Source organism: Meles meles, chromosome 4 (assembly GCF_922984935.1).
Source record: "Meles meles chromosome 4, mMelMel3.1 paternal haplotype, whole genome shotgun sequence".
NCBI lineage: Eukaryota > Metazoa > Chordata > Mammalia > Carnivora > Mustelidae > Meles > Meles meles.
Genome location: NC_060069.1, coordinates 156,292,293 through 156,310,095, shown reverse-complemented (window position 1 = coordinate 156,310,095; position 17,803 = coordinate 156,292,293). Strand labels below are relative to the sequence as shown.

Genomic DNA, 17,803 nt, shown 5'->3' with positions numbered 1-17,803 from the left:
GCTAGACAGAGTAGCCTGACTGAGTCAGCTGGAGTCCTGGGACGTGCACAGGGCCTTCTCATGAGCCAGAATATTCCACAGGACTAGCCAGCCCCAATATGGGCCCACCACAAGACACTATCCGAAGCAACTTCTGTGCTACCGGAAGTATACTTCTAGTGAAACTGGGGACACCTGGGTTTTGCATAGCTCCCTATTATTTATAAAACACATAAAGTGGGCACTTTGATGTAGTTCTTACCACAATCCTGAAAGAGAAAATCAGGCAGGATTTTCTTATTTAAGTGATGGTTCAGAGAGGCTAAGAACCTGCCCTACCAGACAATGAAAACATATAACTGGGCATTTCCCTTTTTGCTTTGACTGCTAGGGAGCTCAGATCTAAATTTAATATCTGAAAATAGTGACTGTACCTGTTTTATCTTTGTCCAGTTCTTTTTAAAGGAGGTGAGATGCTTTATCTTTTTTGTGACATTATTATAAGACTAACCAAAGGTTCGATAAATTACAATTGAAAAATCAAGTAATCTGCTCAAAATCATTCAGCCACAAATAGAACGAGGATTAGACACCAGACTGGTTACAACTAAAGGGGTTTAAATAATTCTAAATAGGGCATCGTGGGAATTCAGAGCATAACAACCTTGAAAAACATATAAACAGTATACTTCATGTTCTCAACAGTATTTCCCTTTCTACTAGTGTACTAACACCATCTGTCATGGAAGTGTAAGAGCCAAGCCTTAGCAAATGTTAGCTGGGAGACCCGGTCTCATAAAGGAAGACGGGAAAAAAAAATAAAGGAAGACGGGAGGAAAAGCAAAGGAAACACTAAATAATTTTAATATGAGATTCTCTTTAAAGGACTTTACATAAGAAATAGAGGCACAGAAACCCCTTGGGCATGGATAAGGATATACCCACATTAGAAGAGATGGTTGTAAACGAATGGCAAGTTTAAAAAAACGCATTGGCAGAAAAAGAAAAGGAATACACCAGATGCAGGTTTCCCAAATTGGGAATTTTGTTTTTCCATGAAAAAATTCCAGCCCTGTTAATTGACGTGTTTTATTTTGGCTTAACTACAGAGGGGGCTGGTGTAACACAGATTAATCATCTGCCTCCCAGGAGCCCATTTCCTGTCTCTAATTAATTCTAGTGCGTCTTCAGTCATGATGAAAAAAAAAAAGCATTCTGATAAGTCACAATATAAAGAAGCATTTAATCTCTAGATGTATTTTTTAAAATGTGAATTTTAAAACCTCAGTCCGCGCTCGTTAAATCAGAAATGTGAAGGGCCACCACCGGACTCCTCCCCTCCCTCCCTTCCGAGGAGCCCAGACAGCAGCCGAATTCCCCCCACTCCCAAAACCTGAAGACCTTTGGCTTGATCAGAATAGATAAAGCCGAGCGAACCTCTTTCCTTGACGGGATGAACCCCTTTTTAGGAGACAGTTCCAGAAAAATCGGTAATATTTAAATGTTCTGGAGAAAACAGGACCTTGCTGTGCAAAACAGTAGTAAACTGAGTTTTACGAGTTTCTATCACAAGCATATAAAATGCTTTACTGAAACGACCACTGAACTGGAAAAACTCAGGAAAAATTACCCTGAATTCCATGTGAACACTCATAAATCTACCCCCCCCTCTCTCTCTCCCCAAAGCACAGTCTGCAGAAAATCCATGTTCGACATCAGTTTTCCGCTCGCTTTCATGGCAACTCCCAAGACCACGTGCAGCCCGGCAAGCGTGCACTGAAAAATCTCCCTTTGTGAAGCTCTTGTTAGCAGCAGACCGTTACTGTATAGGCAGAGTCCAGGCTATCAGACAGAATCTCAGAACAAAGCTGGCTGTTGCAAGGATACACCGCTCATTAATCCCAAAGGAAAAAAGAAAGTAAAACTGGGAAATGCAACATGAAGAAAAGCTCTGCGGGAGAGCCTAAGAAGATGATTTTGCAATTTTGGATTATTTCACACACAAAAGCAGACGCTTGAACAGAATCATTTACAGGCTGGGATCTGCCGACGCTCGCTTTAATATTTTGGTTGTAGCTAAAACCAGGTAATACCTACCTGCGACAAGCCCAAATGCACAGAAGCTGTTTCCGATATATACATGATTTTGCCATCAGATGCTACCACGAAAACAAATCCATCCAAAGTCTGTAAAAGAGAGTGCCACGGTTAAGAGGTGATAGTTACACAGTACACTGAAACCTCATAATTGTACTGTCACTGAGGTAGAGGAAGGTATACCATATTATCATCCATACATACTTGTCAAATGCAAAACGAGCCCAGGGCCCTAAGAAGGGTTCCAGGTTATAACACTGAAGGTTTAATTCCTGGGGCCAGGCTCTCAAATGCTTTTAAAGCACTTTAAAAACAATCCTACATCCACATCACAAAAATCACGCAAAACACTGGAGAACTCCTAACGTGCTCAGTTTAAATGCAGTAGTTTTATTGTTTAGGGTTATTTTAGCACTTAGTGCAAATCCGGAGTTCTATGGTACTTAGGGGGAAACCCACCACTATACAGACCATTTTATGTCATAATTGGCAGTCCTTTATACCACCAGAACATATACTTATTTGCCACAATTTTCTAGTTACCCCCTAAGTACCATTTGAATAATAAATTCCGAGCACTACCACTCCCCTGAAAATAAACTACCCGGTTATTTTTAACAGACTATGTCTACAGAATTAACTACTTAGAATTTGCAAGAGATCAAATAACTTTTGCAAAATTCAAGGAGAAAAAGTATCAATTTCTGAAAAATTAAGACTACCTAAATGATATTGCTTAAGTTGGCTAGCCCTCAAAAAAATAAAGTAAAATTTTAAGAGCTAATTAAGACAAATAAAAGGGTAATGATTATATTTATATGTGGCAAGGATGAAAAGGCTAAATTATTTTTGAAAAAGGAAACTGCATTTTTATTTTATTTACCCATTCATATTTTAGATCCAGAACCAAAGAAAAGCAATAAAGTTGGTGAGAGGTCCATACACCCCACAACGCTGCTCCCATAAAAAATATTCCAAATTAATTTCTGGCCACAAATTCTATTTTTACAACATGTAATTGAAACCAGATTACCTTCGGTTTTTCTAAATCTGCCCCCTCTTTGGAGGGGGGCCTACAAAGAATGTAGTAGAAGTGAAACGGGAAAGATATCCTTACATTCTGTGTCTCAAATACAGTTTTACTGTGAAAATCCTTTGCCAGCTAAACTATCAACACCCTAACCTACACGGAGGATGAAATCAACATCTTGATTATAAGCCTTACTTTCTCCTGTCTAACTCAGCTACAAAATACCTTCCCAACCAAATTCCATTTCAGAAATATAAACTATATGGCAATTTCTACAGTTATAAATGTTTTGGCACATTTTACACCCTTGCTCAACTCCGAAATCGTTAAAGAGATACATATATTGAAACGGTATCTGACAGTCATGCGAGAAAAAAAAGAAGAAAACTATCATAATTAAATTCCGAGAGTTGCCAGCAGTAGCTAAAAAAATAATGTCCTTAATGGAAAATTTGGGGTATGTCTTCATAGCTTCAAATGACCTAATTCGCTTGAAGGTATATTAACGGTAAACACGCCCATCGGCACAGCATTCCAGAGTTAAAGAAATGTACGGTGGAGGAACCCAGGCGTGAGGACTATGCCCGCCAGGTTCTCACTCACTTGTCCCTGATGTTAGAGTCACTTTTAGTCTGCAGGAATATCAAACCAGCGAAATCCGGCGGCGGCGCACGGAGCTGGGAGTGAGCAAGGGGTGAGCGCAGGGCGCGGGAAGGACTCCAAGAGCGCCATTTCCCCGCCTGGCCACCACGTCGCTTGCTTTATGCTGCAAAAGCTTCAGGTTTCAAATATTCCCCGGGATCTTCTCGTGCCCCGAGCATGCATTAAAAACAAACAAACAAAAAAAATCATACTAGACATTTGGGGAAAGGGGTTTTGAAAAGATCCGCTTTTTTCGAAATGCGGCCCGCTTGGCTGACTGGCTGACCCAAGCCACTGCGTACGGCCGCCAACATTTTTTTTCTTTTAAAGAAAACACAAACTAGAAGGAGGAAATGCAAAAGAGCTCTTGGTAAGCATTTTTCGATGGCAGAGACAAATGACGGGCGGGGGGAATGAATCGGGCCGTTGATGAGGCTCTGTAAAGGGCATTTGAAAGATTCGGAGACAAGAGGCTTTGCGGTCCCCACCTAGCGCCAGCCCCGGACTTGGAAGTGGTGGGCCGTGCGCACGCCTTGCCGGCCAGAGCCGCACACCCTGCGGGGGAAACCCCAGGCCACGAGCGGTTTACCGACGGAGGGCGAAATGGCTCCGAGCTGAGGGCTATAAGCAGCAGACCACAAACCAAGCAAGGGGTCCCTCCCTGAGCCAGGTGACCCCGGAGGCCTCACCAGGTCCTGACCTGGAGCACTCGAGAGCTGGAGGACTTGGGTTGAACCACGCTCCAGCACTTGCTGTGTGACTTCAGGCAAGTTGCTTAACCTCTCTGTGCCTCAATTTCCTCCTTTCAGACAATGGAGCTCAAAATAGAACCTACTCTAGGTGGGTGATGACGCACCCAGATTCAAGAAGATCTAAAACAGAATCTGGTCGGTAGTAAGTTCTCAATAAATGCTAACTTAATATTCTGTTATAGATACCATCTCTTCTTTAATTGCATCCCCTCCAAACATGCACAATTGTCCAAGGCTTTAGGACTGCCGCACTCTGGCTCGGAGCACCGGGATCACTTCTTCTTTGGCTCAAGCGCCTGGCAGAGCGTCTGGCACAGAGCAAGCGCTCCATGAAAGTTTGCTGAAGGAAGTAAGGTTGGAAAGAATGGCGCGCCCACGGGATTCCTTAGGTCTAGGTCTCCTGAGCTAGAGAGTACTAGGGCTGGGACACGGTGAGATGCGGGGTCAGGGTGGGGCTGACCGGAGGTTACTCTGGTTGGGCTGAGTCCGCTCCAGTCCCGACCTCCAAAGAGCATGCATGGACAGAGGGTGGGGAGGTAGCCAATTGCCTCGAGGTCCAGAAGCTCTCGCCTTGACGACTTCTGCAGCCTGATAGTGGCCTCGGGATCCACCCGGGGGTCCTTGGGGAAGGACGAGGAGACTGGGAGGGCAGAGTCAGAAGGGGGCCCCCACCCGGCGCGGATCAGCGCCTCAGGCGGTGGCTGCGCTCCTTCCCCGAGCAAAAGAGGCTTTACCTGAAGCAAGTGCGATCCCAGCTCCTTGGCGACGCTGTCCAGGGGCCCGGCGCGGCTTGGCTGTCCCCAAGCGTCTCCTAAACCTGGGGAATAAAGCAAATCGGTAAACCGCAGCGCCGATCCAGAGGCCCTCACGCCCTGCAGAGCATGCGGAACTTCCTCACGGCGCGCCCTGGCCGGCGGGAATTCCAAGCGTCCCCCCTGCCGCCCCCTGGGCCCCGCAGGCCGCCGTCTGTGTTCTTGCCATCGCCCCTTTGCCCTGGACTAAAGAGAAAAAAAGGCCAGAGGTGATGTTCCCGCCGAGGCCTTGGGTCCCAACGCCCCCAGCGGGCGCTGAGCTGGCGGGGACCATCGCTCCCGTGAGTCGCCCACGTGCTCACGGCTCTGAAATTACCGTTTTATTTGAAATGCCATAAAGTAATCTAATCTGCTTTGAAATCGGCCATCCTCGAAGCCAAACGGGGATATCGATTTGACCTGTAAATATTTCCCCAAGGACCCTCCTTCACTCCCTCCCTTTACTGTGTCCCCGGCAACTGCATTTTCCTAAAAGACAGGCCCAGGCGAGAAGCCCTAGCTGGCCAGGAGGCAGCTTTTCTGGCATTAAAAAAAAAAGTTTTGCTTTGTTTTTAAACCTCACATAACCCCTCGGACTCCGCAGCCCTCGCAGGCACCTCGGGAACGGGTTCCCTGCCGCCTTCCGGAGAGAGAGCTCCAAATGCACCCAAGGCCTCCTGGGGAATGGGCCAAAGGCGGTGGGAGTCATGTAGGTACAGGAGGATAAGTGGAAGGGATCTGCTGCTACACAATTAGCGTTCCCCAGTTCTTAACCACCCTCCTACCTCCTTCTCCCCACCACTTCCCTGAAGGTCACAAGTGTTTCAGGAGGCACATCAGCGGAATGGTGGCTCTGCTCAGAGAAGCCTCCTCCCCTGTGTTCCCGACTCAATTGCTCTGACCCCCAGAAGCCCTAGGCTTGCTTCTGCATATTCAGAAGAAAGCAGGAAAGCTGGGCAAGGGTTCCGCACTAAGTTCCAGGTGGGAGAACCCTCAGCAGCAACCGCCCAGTTAGAGCCACCGCCCAGGCGCGAGGTGAAGAAGGCCGGGGATTGCTGTCCTCAGCCTGCCCGATGCCTCCAGGGGAGAAGGCGGCCCCAGGCTCCAGGCCCACTTGTGCACCGTCCCCCGCCCCGCCCCGTGGCTGCCACCCCTGCGGGGTGAGCTGTGGGTCCCGCTGCAGGTAAGTCGGTTGGCTCTCCTCTCTTTCGCCCAGAACTGCACGCCAGACTGGTGCCCGCTGCGCCCCGGGAAGTGCTGGTGGCGAAGCCAGAGCAGGCCAGGCGGGGTGGGGAACCTCCACTAGTCTCAGTGAATGAATTTGGGGACCATTCCCCGGACCACAAAACTCCCCAAAGAGGGCTGCGGCCAGTGGGTGGCCCGGAAAGGTGCTGCTTGGATGCTCTGGGTCTCCCCATGCTGTCCCCATGCTGTCCCCATGTATCAGGACTCTGGGCTTCTGGAGGCTTCCACCCCAAGCACGAAGGAGCTGCCTGGCCCCAGAGGACCTGGGGGCCCAGCCCACCTCCCCCCCAGAGGTTTTGGAGATCCTTCCTTGCAAACTCTGTTCAGAAAAAAAAAAAGGGATGACCTTTAATTTCTCCTCCTAAACTGTAGGAATTAGGAGCTTATCCTTATCCATAAGGAAGTGACTAAATTCCACATATCCCGATCCCCCAGACAAAATCGCAGCCCCTCAGCCACCACTATGTGAACAGAGGTGTCTTCTCAATCCCAGTTAATCACTGTCTGCCCAATTTCACTTCCAACGATGACCACAGTGACCATAGTAGGGCACCTCTGGCTCTCACCAGCAAGTCTTCCCCCGCCCCCCGCCCCCATCTGGGCAGGATGGCTTGGTGCGGTCAACGTTTACTCCATTAAGGAGAAATGGAAAGAACCAAAATTTAAAAACCCTGGGACTTGAATGAAAAAAGAATTTAATAAAGACCCAGGAATCCTGATTTCCGAAAATGGACCACCATGCCCTGTCCTCTACCCAACTCCTGGGTCCTTCCCCTGGTTTGCATCACACCAGCCTTGCCTGGCTCAGTGGGAAAAGTGAACTTGGACTCCCAGATTAGGCTTCTTGCAGTGTCCATAGCCAGGTGACCTGGGGAAGTCTGTACCTCTGGGAAGGGTCCAGACCCAAACCAGGCTTGCCCTGCCCAGCTCTCCCAAAAGCCTTGTGGAAGAAGGCTCTGGCCTTACATGCAAAATTACATGCCCTGAGTACACAGGATGATTTTTCATATAATTCAAACACCTGGATACTTCAAGAGAGCCCGTTGTCTTATAGCATTGTAATTTTTCCTATAATACCTCTGCTTTGCAGGTAAAGCTTTGGTCCGAATCCCCCTTCTGGGCCTAGTCTGAAGTGGCAGGGGTCACAGCTAGGTTTCCCCTCAAGCATCTGGTCCCCGAGCCATCTCAGCCCCCCCGGCAAGGTGCTGTCGGCGCTTTCATTAGAAACCTATGTGGGTGAGACCTTTACACTCCACCCATAAAAATCTACTTTGGGCTGAACGCAGAGACAAAATAAGGTAAGGTTTGTAATTAGAACCAAAAATCTGTCTTGGTACTTGTAAAGCCATATATACCCCCCCAAAAGTGAGGCGCTGGGCATGGGACCCATATTTGGGCTTAACAAAAGGTTTTATTTGTTTGAGAAATGAGGAGAGACAGGTGAGACTGAGCTAAGCTCTTCCAAGCTCATCTGTGGCCTCACCACATCCTGGGAACGCCTACCTTCCACTGACTGTGGGGGCGCAGCCGGATGGCCGATGGCCAGGAGCATCCCAAACCTGGCCTGTGTTCCCCTACCAAAAGGTTTGCTGGGAAACCAAAAGGTTTCCCCTGCTACCGGGAATCCAGATGCCCAGGTCCCGGGGGAGGAGGTCAGCCACTGCAGCAGCAGAGAAAGGGAGCCAGGAGTTCTCTTTCCCCCATTTGTGGGTACCCGCACCTTAGCATGCAAACTTGTCTACTTGGCTGACTGACTGACTGTTTAAACTTCACCAGACTCTCCCGCCACCAAAGCTATCTAAATGTGGTCCTTCCTCGCTGGGTGCTCAGTTAGTCAGTCAACAAACAACTGTTGAGCACCTGCTGTCCAGCCCCAGAGAAAGGGTCTGGAGTTTGATAAGAACTCCCGTGATGGACAGCGGTTTCTGGAAGGCAGCCTTGGGTGTCTGACATGGTGACAAGAACACTCCTCACAGGGATCTTGTGAAAACTAAACGGGGTTAATAGGGGATCTTCTAACCCTGCCACCACCACCCCCACACACACACCCACACACACACACACATACCCCATCCATGGGAAATCGGATGAGATTGAGAAAAATCCAAAATCCAGGAAGGACATTTCTGGAGCCCCCAGGGTACACAGGGGTATCTCACTTCCTTCTGCCCCCACTCCCCAGTTGGGCCAGTCTGGAGGATCTGATCTCCAGCAAGCGCCCTGACCTCTAACATGTATTTCTAGACTCTCAAGTGATGGAGGGTTGGTAGGATTAAACGCAGGAAACCAGAGGGTGTTGAGCAATGCGTTGGGTCCCCTGGAAGGCGGCGGCGCAGCCACCACATTGGTCCAGCCTTCTCTTGCCTTCCCACTCCTTCCCTGCCTCCGGCCCTCTCCCCCTCCTCCCGTCCCCCAAATTACTAGGCCCTTGCGGGGGAAGGAAGGGTGTTATCGGGGAGTGTGGCCTCTTGAAAATCGTGGGCCATCTGAGGACACAAGGTCACACTGGCTGACCGCAGACTACTGCGAAGTCGAGAAGGGTGCGCGCAGGGCTGAGGCGGGGACTGCAGGCGGCAGCTCGGCTTCTCTACCGCGACACCCCCTACGCCAGGGGCGCGGGCGTGGGTTGCCGGTCGCCCCGCGGGTATTTGCAACCGGGTTTCCGGAGCGAGGCGGCCGGCTCAGGGGCTCGGCCCGGGGCTACGGGGCATAGCGCGCCCGGGCGAGGTCGGAACGCGGGAGCCGGGGGTCGCGCTGCCGCCTCCCATGCCGGGGGAGCCCGTGGCTGGCGCCCCTTCCTCGCCCGACTGCAGGGCCCCGTACACGGTCACGGTTGTGGGGCTCCTCCGAGCACTTCAGCGTCCGGCCTCCTCGGAATGCTTCGTTCTGTCCGGGGTCCCCGAGAAGCCCGGCCTTTGGGCCTTTTTCCAAACCCACGGCGCACGGCGGGCGGGGAGCGGGCTGTGAAGCGGGGTCGTGGGGACGCTCCAAGAAGGCCTCGCCCGGCCCGCGGGGCGGGGAAGGGAGGGGGCTTCCAGCCTGGCCTCGCCTGGCCGCCGGCCAGAGTACGTGCTCAGACAACAGACGCAAGCAAGGCCCGGGCCCCCAGCGCCCAACGCCCAGACCTCGGGGGTTGGGACGGAGGCCCGGCCGCGGCCCGCACGGAGGAGCGCGGGAGGCCCGGCACCGCCCCGAGCGGCTTTCCGCCCGCCCCTCCGAGCGCCCCGGCCGCGGCCCGGGTTCTGGCCGCCCGGGCTGATTCCGCGGCTGGAGCGCGCTCTGGTTCCCGCCTCCAATGGCCAGGGGCCCCCTGCACCCCAGAGTTCCCTTCGCCGCTGCCCGCAGCTCACAGCTTCCTGCTCGGGGACTGGGAGCTCTCCCAATGTGGCTGTCGAGCGCCACTTTATTAAAAATAATAAAGTTCGCTTGTTTTCTTTTTAAAATCGACATTATTTCGGGCTTCGGTAGAGAAAGGGCTCGGATCTGTTTAGGTTGAGGGCGGTTTTCTTCTCACCCAACCCTCTAAATCAAAGCGTTTCCATTCCGGACAACAATTTCTAGCCGTCTGCCTGACTCTAAACCCAGACGAATTCCACCGCTGGATTGATTCCGGCCCCAAATTCCCATTATTTTTGTGTGAGGACTACTCCCTTCCCCTGCACTCCCTTCCCCTGCTCTCCCTCCCTCTCCACCTGTCCGGAGTTTTCTGGTCTGGGAAAAGGGGGGGGGGAGCGGCTGTGTTCTCCTGGGGTGGGGGGAGTCAGCCTCAGTTTCCAGCTCCATTCCTCAGCTGGAACCACAGGCCAGTCCCTCCTGTCAGCTGTCTGTGTGCAAGGGTCCAAAAGAGACACCACCCTCTACCCCACTGCTGGGAGTCAAATCTGAATCCTGAGTCCTGGCTCCTAGGAAGAAGCCTAAGCAACTGGATGGGCCTTGGAGTTCTTGGGGCTCTGACTCCAGTGTCCTGAGGCTGAGCGTACATCACCAGAGGGAGGAACTCGTCCTGTGTCCTGCATGGCACGTCACCATGCAGCTATGGCCAGAGAGCAGCAGCTTTCTCCCACCCGGTGCCTCTGTGCTTCCAAAGAGCCCCTCTCCTGAAGGGAAGATCACAGCGCCAAGACAGCAGGCAAATCGTGGCCCCGGCCCTTCCCTGAGCCCTGAGTGCCCGAGGCCTTTCCAGCCACCAGCGAACGCACTGAGTTTTCAATTCTGAGTACGCTTCCAAAGCCAGCCTGTCCTCTTCCCTGTCTACCTCCCATTTTTTAGCTATTGGGGGGAGCAGAAAATAGCAGCCTTCCAACTGCACACGGTGAGTCCCAGAGGTGCACAGAAGACGGGGCGCCCTGCCATCTAAGCCATGCCTGGCTCAGGAAACAGCGTGCACTCCCAGGACAAAGTGAGTGGAGTAAGAACACCTTCGATTTCCCCCTTCACTGCCTGATTCCTCACACTTAATTCCAGGAAACTTGCACAGCAATGGAGTTCTTAATGGGCCCATTTTACAGACAAGGAGCGGGAAGTCTAGGTGGGGCAGCTTAGCTGGGAACAGGCTGTGCAAGTTGTCAGCACCCCCAAGCTTGCAGTCTGACCTCCATGGGGAGTGTCCACCTTGGCCTCTTTCTGCCCCTGTGCGGGACTCCTCAGAGCTCCTCTATCTTTCCTCTGGCCCAGGTGGTCTCAAGATGAAAGGACCCATGGCCAGCGGCCTCCCCGCACAGTGACCGCTTCCTCTTGCCCTTGCTGTGGGACCCTGGAAAAGGCCCATCCTTCTCTGGCCTCAATTTCCTCTCCGCCGGGAGGCTTAGTCCGCGATGCCTGTGGTTCCTTCCGACTGTGCTACTCATCTTCTGGCCCCCGAAGTCCTAACTTGGCCTCTAGACCCTTCTTCCCCCACGCATCCCTCTTGCTCCGTCACTATGGATCGGCGAGACCAAGCCCGAGATACCGGTTTCACTCGGCATCTCTCAGTCCGCAGCCGAGAGTCCGACGGAGCAGATCCGGGAGGTCCCCCGCTGCCGCGCAAGCCTGCGTTGGCCATAAACCTCCCGGAAGCTGACGCCCGGATCCCCGAGCGTCCGCCAGGCCCTCTTCCATTCCCCCGGCGCACACCCAGGCTCGAGACCTGAGGCTAAATCAATTACAGCGCGGTTTCCTCTCGCCGCCCTTCGGAGCTACCGGACTGGTGAGCGAGTTACTTTGCATAATTGAGGTCTCTCTAAACGCCTCTTTCACCGCCCAGGCACCCAGCTTTACAACTCTGCGCCCCAGACTGACTTGAGGGGAGCAGTGCCGCCCACCCAGAGCTGCATGCCCCAGGCCTCTGAATGAAGTGAGGAGTCCTGGACCCCCACTCCACCCTGAGTTCCAACTGTGATCGTCACCCCCAGGAGGCATACAGGTCGCCCCTCAACCAGACCACTACCCAACAAAGCAAAAGGGCCTGGCGATCGAGCTCTGGACCACCTCTGCAAGCCCACCTCTGCAAAGGGCGCAGGGCCAAGTAATTCTGGGCTCAAAGGCTGTGGAGACTCACTTCTCAGAGTTAGAGCACCCAGCTCCAATTTTTAAAACCTACGCTGTACCCATCACTTCTCAATTTTTAGCAGGCTTTCCTGGAAATTCTCCAAACAATAAATGGCTTACAATTAGCCCTCTTTCTCCAGGCCTCCCTTTGTAATTTCTGGCTTACTGGAAATCATTGGTAACAAATCATTTAATATCCCAATTCTGGCTTCTAATGTGTTTATTTCCAGTAGGGACGTGAGAGGAAGCCAGGGTCCTGTCCTGGTTCCCCACCTGCTTGCGGCATGCAAATTAAGAAACAACTCACTTTGGGGGGGGGGAATAGGTAAAATTTAAAAAGAAAGAAAGAAAAACAAAAACTGGCTCACCACCACTCCTTCCCGACTGGGAAGGAGATTCAGCTCTCATAAAAGCCAATTCTCTTCTAATTTTAATTTTTTACTTCTCTGGTAAAGGGGTCACCCTTGGGCACACTAATAGCGACCATCTGCTTGGTAACTTCCAGTAGGAGGGGCTGGAGTGGGACACGACTTTATACTGGGGTTGGAAGAGGAAAGAAAGGGTGTGAGGCTGGGGTGGAGGTTCAGGTCACAGACTCCCGCACCAGAGAGGAAAGCGCTAGAGGTTGCATGGCCCAGCTGGGAGGCAAAGGCTAAGCCAGGCTACCAGTTGCTTCTGGGGAGGGGCCCCCCTAAATTCTCTGGCCAGGTGAGATGCAGGGCTGCAGGTCAAGCAGCGTAACCGGCCCTTTGAGCTCCACCCGGGGGGCACCGTGAAACGCAGCTCCAACCCAGAGCCAATTACTTCTAACATGCTTAAGAAGCAACCAACGCAAAGGTCAAGCTTACTGACTTCTGGTCGATGGCCTGACCAGGCACCGCTTAATGGAGGCACCCTACATCCAAAGGACACTTGTCCCTACGGTGTAGCCACTGTCCGGTGTCCCGCAGATGAAGTTGTTTCTACTCCCCCATCGGCTTCTGGAGCTCCACACGGCTCCAGTGGCTCCGCGGCCCCAGAAGCCTTGGCCGCCTCAGAGCGTAGTGTCAGAATCTCGCGGGCCAGGCTGCGGCCACCCTGGCTGGGGACAGACGCTGAAAAGTGATTGGTTCAGAAACACCCGGACACCAAAAGGAGCGCTGCGGTGACCAGGCATCCCCAGCCCCGTTGCTCAGAAGTGCCCAGCCTGGCAGCCACAGTTCCCTGCAGGCCATGTGCTAGCAGGGAATGCTGGCCAGCACGCCATTACTTACCACCGCAGCGGGACCCATGGATCCTGGTGACCCTTGCTCCCCGTGGCACCTGCCCCTCTGGTTTATAATTCCGATCAGGGAAAGAAGACCATGCTCTGGCCGGCCTGCCTGCCATTTTCATACTAGTCCTTTCTCCTGAAGGTTTCTGCTCACCTACTTTCGGTCTCTCCTACCCTGACCTGCCCCGCCCAGCCCCAAGGGAGCAAAGAAGAGTCTGGCGGAGAGGCCCAAATCCGAGGCCCGGGCCCCAAAGGGCCTTCAGGGCCTGGGCCTCCCGGTGCACTCCACTCTCTCCCAGGCCAGGGCAGCAAGCCCATCTCACCTCTGGCTGGGGGGCACACGTGTCCCCTCCGCAGAAAAAAAGATAGGAATGAAAGAAGGAAAAAATAAAAGGGGGGGAGTTAAAGAAATGAAGAAAGAAAAACGAAAAGGAAAGCAAAGGAAAGAGAAAAGAAACACGAGAAAAGAAAAGAGGGGAAGGAAACAGAACGGACCAGCATGATGACAAAACAATTCCTGATTCGCGGGGTCCACACTTGGGCCAGAAGACGGTCTAGTCCCCACGACGCCAAGACCCTGGCTCCTCTCTCCAACAGGAGCCGAAGCTCCCGGCGCGGCCTCCCTAAGACTCCCCGGCACTGGCGCTTCAATCCAGCTCCAGCTCCCCGCTTGGGCCGAGGCTCTCGGCCGCCCACCTGCGGCCTCACCTTCGGGGAAGACGGCCCGCATCTTCAAGTAGCTGGTGGTGAGTCGGATGATAGAAGCCTTGTCCAGCTGCGAGGTGATGGCCGACGGCAGCGGGAGCAGCTTGGCCAGCTCATAAAACTCGCCATTTTCCTTCTCTCTCCTGGTCTTGGCCGCATTCTTGGACTTCTCCTTCATCGCGCCTCGGCTCCGGGCATATTAGACCCGGCTGCGCTCCAGGCCCGCGGAGCCCCGCTCCGGCTGCAGCGGCGGGGATGGGGAACGGAACTCCGGGGACCAGGTGAGTCCGGGGCACCGCCCGGGGCAGGTGCGCGGGGAGGCCCGGGGCACCGAGTCGCCTCTCCGCAGCCGCCGGGCCCCGGAGCTCGGCGCAACCCGGCGGCGCCGCTGCGCGCTCTGCCCGCCGCCCCGGGCGCAGCCTCCTCCGGGCTGTGCTGTCCCGCGGTGCCCAGAGCCCGACCTTCCGCTCGCTTCTGCTCACTCTTCCCTTCTCCCTCCCGCCTCTCGCGTCTCGGCTTTCCTTAGGAAGCGGAGAGGAGCCAGCGAGGAGGCAGCGGAGCCGCTTAGTCTTTGACGGAGTGTGCGTACCCGCTGCCGCGAGGCCCCTGCGGGCTGGAGGGCGGCAAAGGCGGCGGCGGCGGCCGCGGAGCCATGGAGCGGGAGGGGAGCGGAGGGGAGCTGGGGCGGAGGCGGCTGGGGCCGGGCCCGGGCGCGCTCTCCTGCCCTCCCTGGCGGTTCCCTCTGCCTGGAGACGCGGCGCCCGAAGCCCCCGATCTGTCGCGAGTCGCAGCAGCTCCGCGGTCCACGTGCGACCGAGCCGCATTTGTTTATGGCGGACCCGCCTTCGGGCGGAGCACTCGGCCGCCGCGGCCCGGGGAGGGGGGGGCGGGGAGGGGGGAGGGACCGTGGCGGGGGCGGGGGCGGCGAATCTCGGCTCCCGACCCCGCCGCGGCCGGGGAGTCACAGGCGCGCCTCCGCGTCCGGCCTCCAGGGACTCTCCCCGGAGAGGCCCGCGCGCTCCCGGCCTCGAGGAAGTCTCGGTAAGTGCACACGGCGCGCCCTGGGGACCAGCTCCCGCCAGCGGGTCGCGGGATCTGGGCGCTGGGACGGGCGGTGGGGAGGAGCGGAGGAGGGACGGAAGGGAGGGAAGGATGCCCAAGCCTCCGGGTGGCTCCCGGACAAGTCCTGGGCGCGCGAGGCCGAAGGGAGGCGGCTTGACCCGCCGGCATGTGCCGTTCCAGGGAGGACTCAGTCCTCCGAGCCTCGCGCCGGCCCGCGCCCTTCCTTCCCCACTTTGCAGGTCCGAGGGCAGAAAGTGGGGGGGGCCCGAAGGGAAGACCCCCTCCCTCAGGAAAGGGCGGGAGAGAGCCTCTGCCCCTTCTGCCCCTCCGGCCCTTTCTCTCCTGGAAACACCGGAGCCGAAGAAATCGGCGCCTTCGCGGAGGGGCTGCAGGCCGCGGGGATACGCGGGCGGGACGAAAGGAGGGGGCCGGGGAGCCAAGCCTCGAGGCCAGGCCTCGCCCAGGGCGTCGGCGGGCACAGGGTCCAACAGTTCCCTCTCCCGCAGCCGGACTCGGTGCTGCCGGAATTGCGGGGAATCGCGGCTGGGGCGGGTTCTGCAGGGCCGGGGGTGGCCGAGCGGGAGTAATGCAGTGAGCATTGGTAGGGCCCCAGGAGGCGGGCCAGGAGGCACCTGGAATAGGGAGGCGCCCTTGGGGACACAGCTATAGGGCGTCCTGGTGCTTTTCCCTCGGGTCCACACTGGGCCGCGAGTCCTGGTAGCCACTCTCACGCCACCCCCGGGACGGCTCTCCTCCAATCCCCACGGTCGTACCGACTCTCACACCCTCGTAGCAGTTGGAAAACTACGGCCATCGTGCGGACGTGCGCGCTAGGAGGACGCTGGCTTCCTCCACGCGTGAGGTCAGAGGGCAGCTGTGGTGGACTCAGGGCACGGGGTCTTGCGGGTACCTCGGCCGAGTGGCACAGACTGTACGACTGTGGCGCGCCCGATTTTGAGGCTGGCTCAGGGGGGAGAGACGCGGGGGCTGCGGTGCTCCGCTCCACGATCTCCGTTCCAGCGGCCCCCTCTTTCCCTCCCAGCCGGGTGCTGCTGTTCCGCGCTCTCGCTGACCCGGGACCCACCTCCTTCCCTCAAGCCTGGGGGGCCGAGAAACGGACCACCAATTCTGCTGCGGGCGCTCCTGACCTTTCCTGGGATCCCTTTGAAGGGTGCCAAGTTCGACAGCGTTGGAGGCGGCTTAGCTCCCTCGGTGGGCGAGACCGTGTGCGCAGACTCCGGCTTAACCCCCAGCCGGCAGCCCCGCGTCCCGCGGAACCCACAGAGGTGGCCTTGGCTCCCGGGGCTGGTGCTCGGAAATCCCCGAGCAGCGCGAGTTTCGGAGTTGGTGGACCCCCCCACCCCCACCCCCACCCCCACCCCATGCCAAGCGCAGCACTTTCCTTTGGGGTTTTGGGTCTAGGAGCACTTTCCTGTTTCCAGCGGTGCGTTCAGAAGGGTCTGGACGGCGCGCGAGAGGTGAGGGTACGCAGTACCCAAACGCAGGGCGCAGGGCCCTCTTCCCTGCCCGGAATCTCGCGCCTGCCTCCGCAGACAGTTGTCTCCCGGCTACCCGGAGAAAGAGCTCCAAGAAGAAGGGAATGCGGGCTGGGCCCCGCCGCGGGCTGCGACGGCCGCCTCTGAGAGTGCTGCGGCACTTTCCTGGCTTCGGGAGGATTTAACGCTTCCCTCACCCCCACGATTTCCGATCCTCAATTATGGACCCTAGAGAATTCCTTCTAGGCTTGAAAGGGATTACTCAGATCGCAGAAACATGGCTAAGTGGAAGTGGGAGAGACCCAACAAGTGGGAAGAACAGAAACTTTTCTTAAACCAAATTTTTTTCCGGGAAAGAGTATTTGAGATCTCATGATCTCATCTTCACCGCCGCTGCTCTCACCTCAGCCGGACGGGTCTGAGTCGCGGGGTTCGAGACGTGGTATAAGGGAGCGTTTGAAGACCCGCAGAATTCTGGGTGTGGGACACTTCCAACCCTAGAGCCTGCCTCAGCGGACGCCAAAACGGGCACTGTATATCCCCCAACACTTTCATTCAAGAGAGACACACACACGCAGGCCAGGACGGCTCTGGGCTCCCTCCGCGGTCCCCGTCACCGAAAGTTCCCAAAGCACTTGGATGCAGACCTCGAGGTTTCCTGGGTGGTAAGGACAGTGACTTCTGCATGGAACAGTGAAAGAAGAACGCTCCCCTCCGCCGTGCGTTCCCGGTTAGGTCTGCTCCAGAGCTCTTTCTATCGGAAGGAAATCCTCGGACCTCTATAGGGACACCCACAGGCGCTGTGTAATGTGGGAAAAGCATTAATCGTGCTTATTAGAGCGATCAAGGGCGTCAGTGGTGGCCGCTGGTTGGGACACCTGCTGCATGTCCCTTTCTCAGGGCTCTTTGTGCAGAGAGGACTTCCTGGTCTATGCTTTGGGGCTACCTCCCAGTTCCTCCCCCAGAGCACAGAGACAGGCCTGCCGGGGAGAAATATAGCAGCCACCACAGACCCTGAAGTCGGGGCATCACCCAAAAACAGTAGTTCCCCGGCTGGCCTGCAAAGAGCCTGCAGAATCTAGAATGAAGGGAGGCTGGGGGCAGGAAGAGGGCTTGTGGGAAGGAGTGGGGGGCCGACACATTGAGGTCAGCAAGCTTGGGGAGGACGGCCTGTTCACCACCCCCACCCCCCCCAATCCCCACCGGTCCTGCATCACACGCTTTGG

The 17,803-nt window shown here is 55.5% G+C and overlaps 1 protein-coding gene across 1 annotated transcript in view; it reads right to left on the bottom strand.

Moving 5' to 3' along the window:
• SIM2 (SIM bHLH transcription factor 2) overlaps window positions 1-14,698 on the bottom strand; it is a 51,550-nt gene extending 36,852 nt beyond the window's left edge. Inside the window, exons 1-3 of the mRNA XM_046001518.1 lie at window positions 14,023-14,698; window positions 5,235-5,317; window positions 2,077-2,166 (exon numbers count right to left, since the gene is read on the bottom strand). Of these exons, the coding sequence (XP_045857474.1) occupies window positions 2,077-2,166; window positions 5,235-5,317; window positions 14,023-14,197 (348 nt within the window). The 5' untranslated portion in view covers window positions 14,198-14,698. The remainder of the gene's footprint in view (window positions 1-2,076; window positions 2,167-5,234; window positions 5,318-14,022) is intronic.
• Window positions 14,699-17,803: the final 3,105 nt, after the last annotated feature.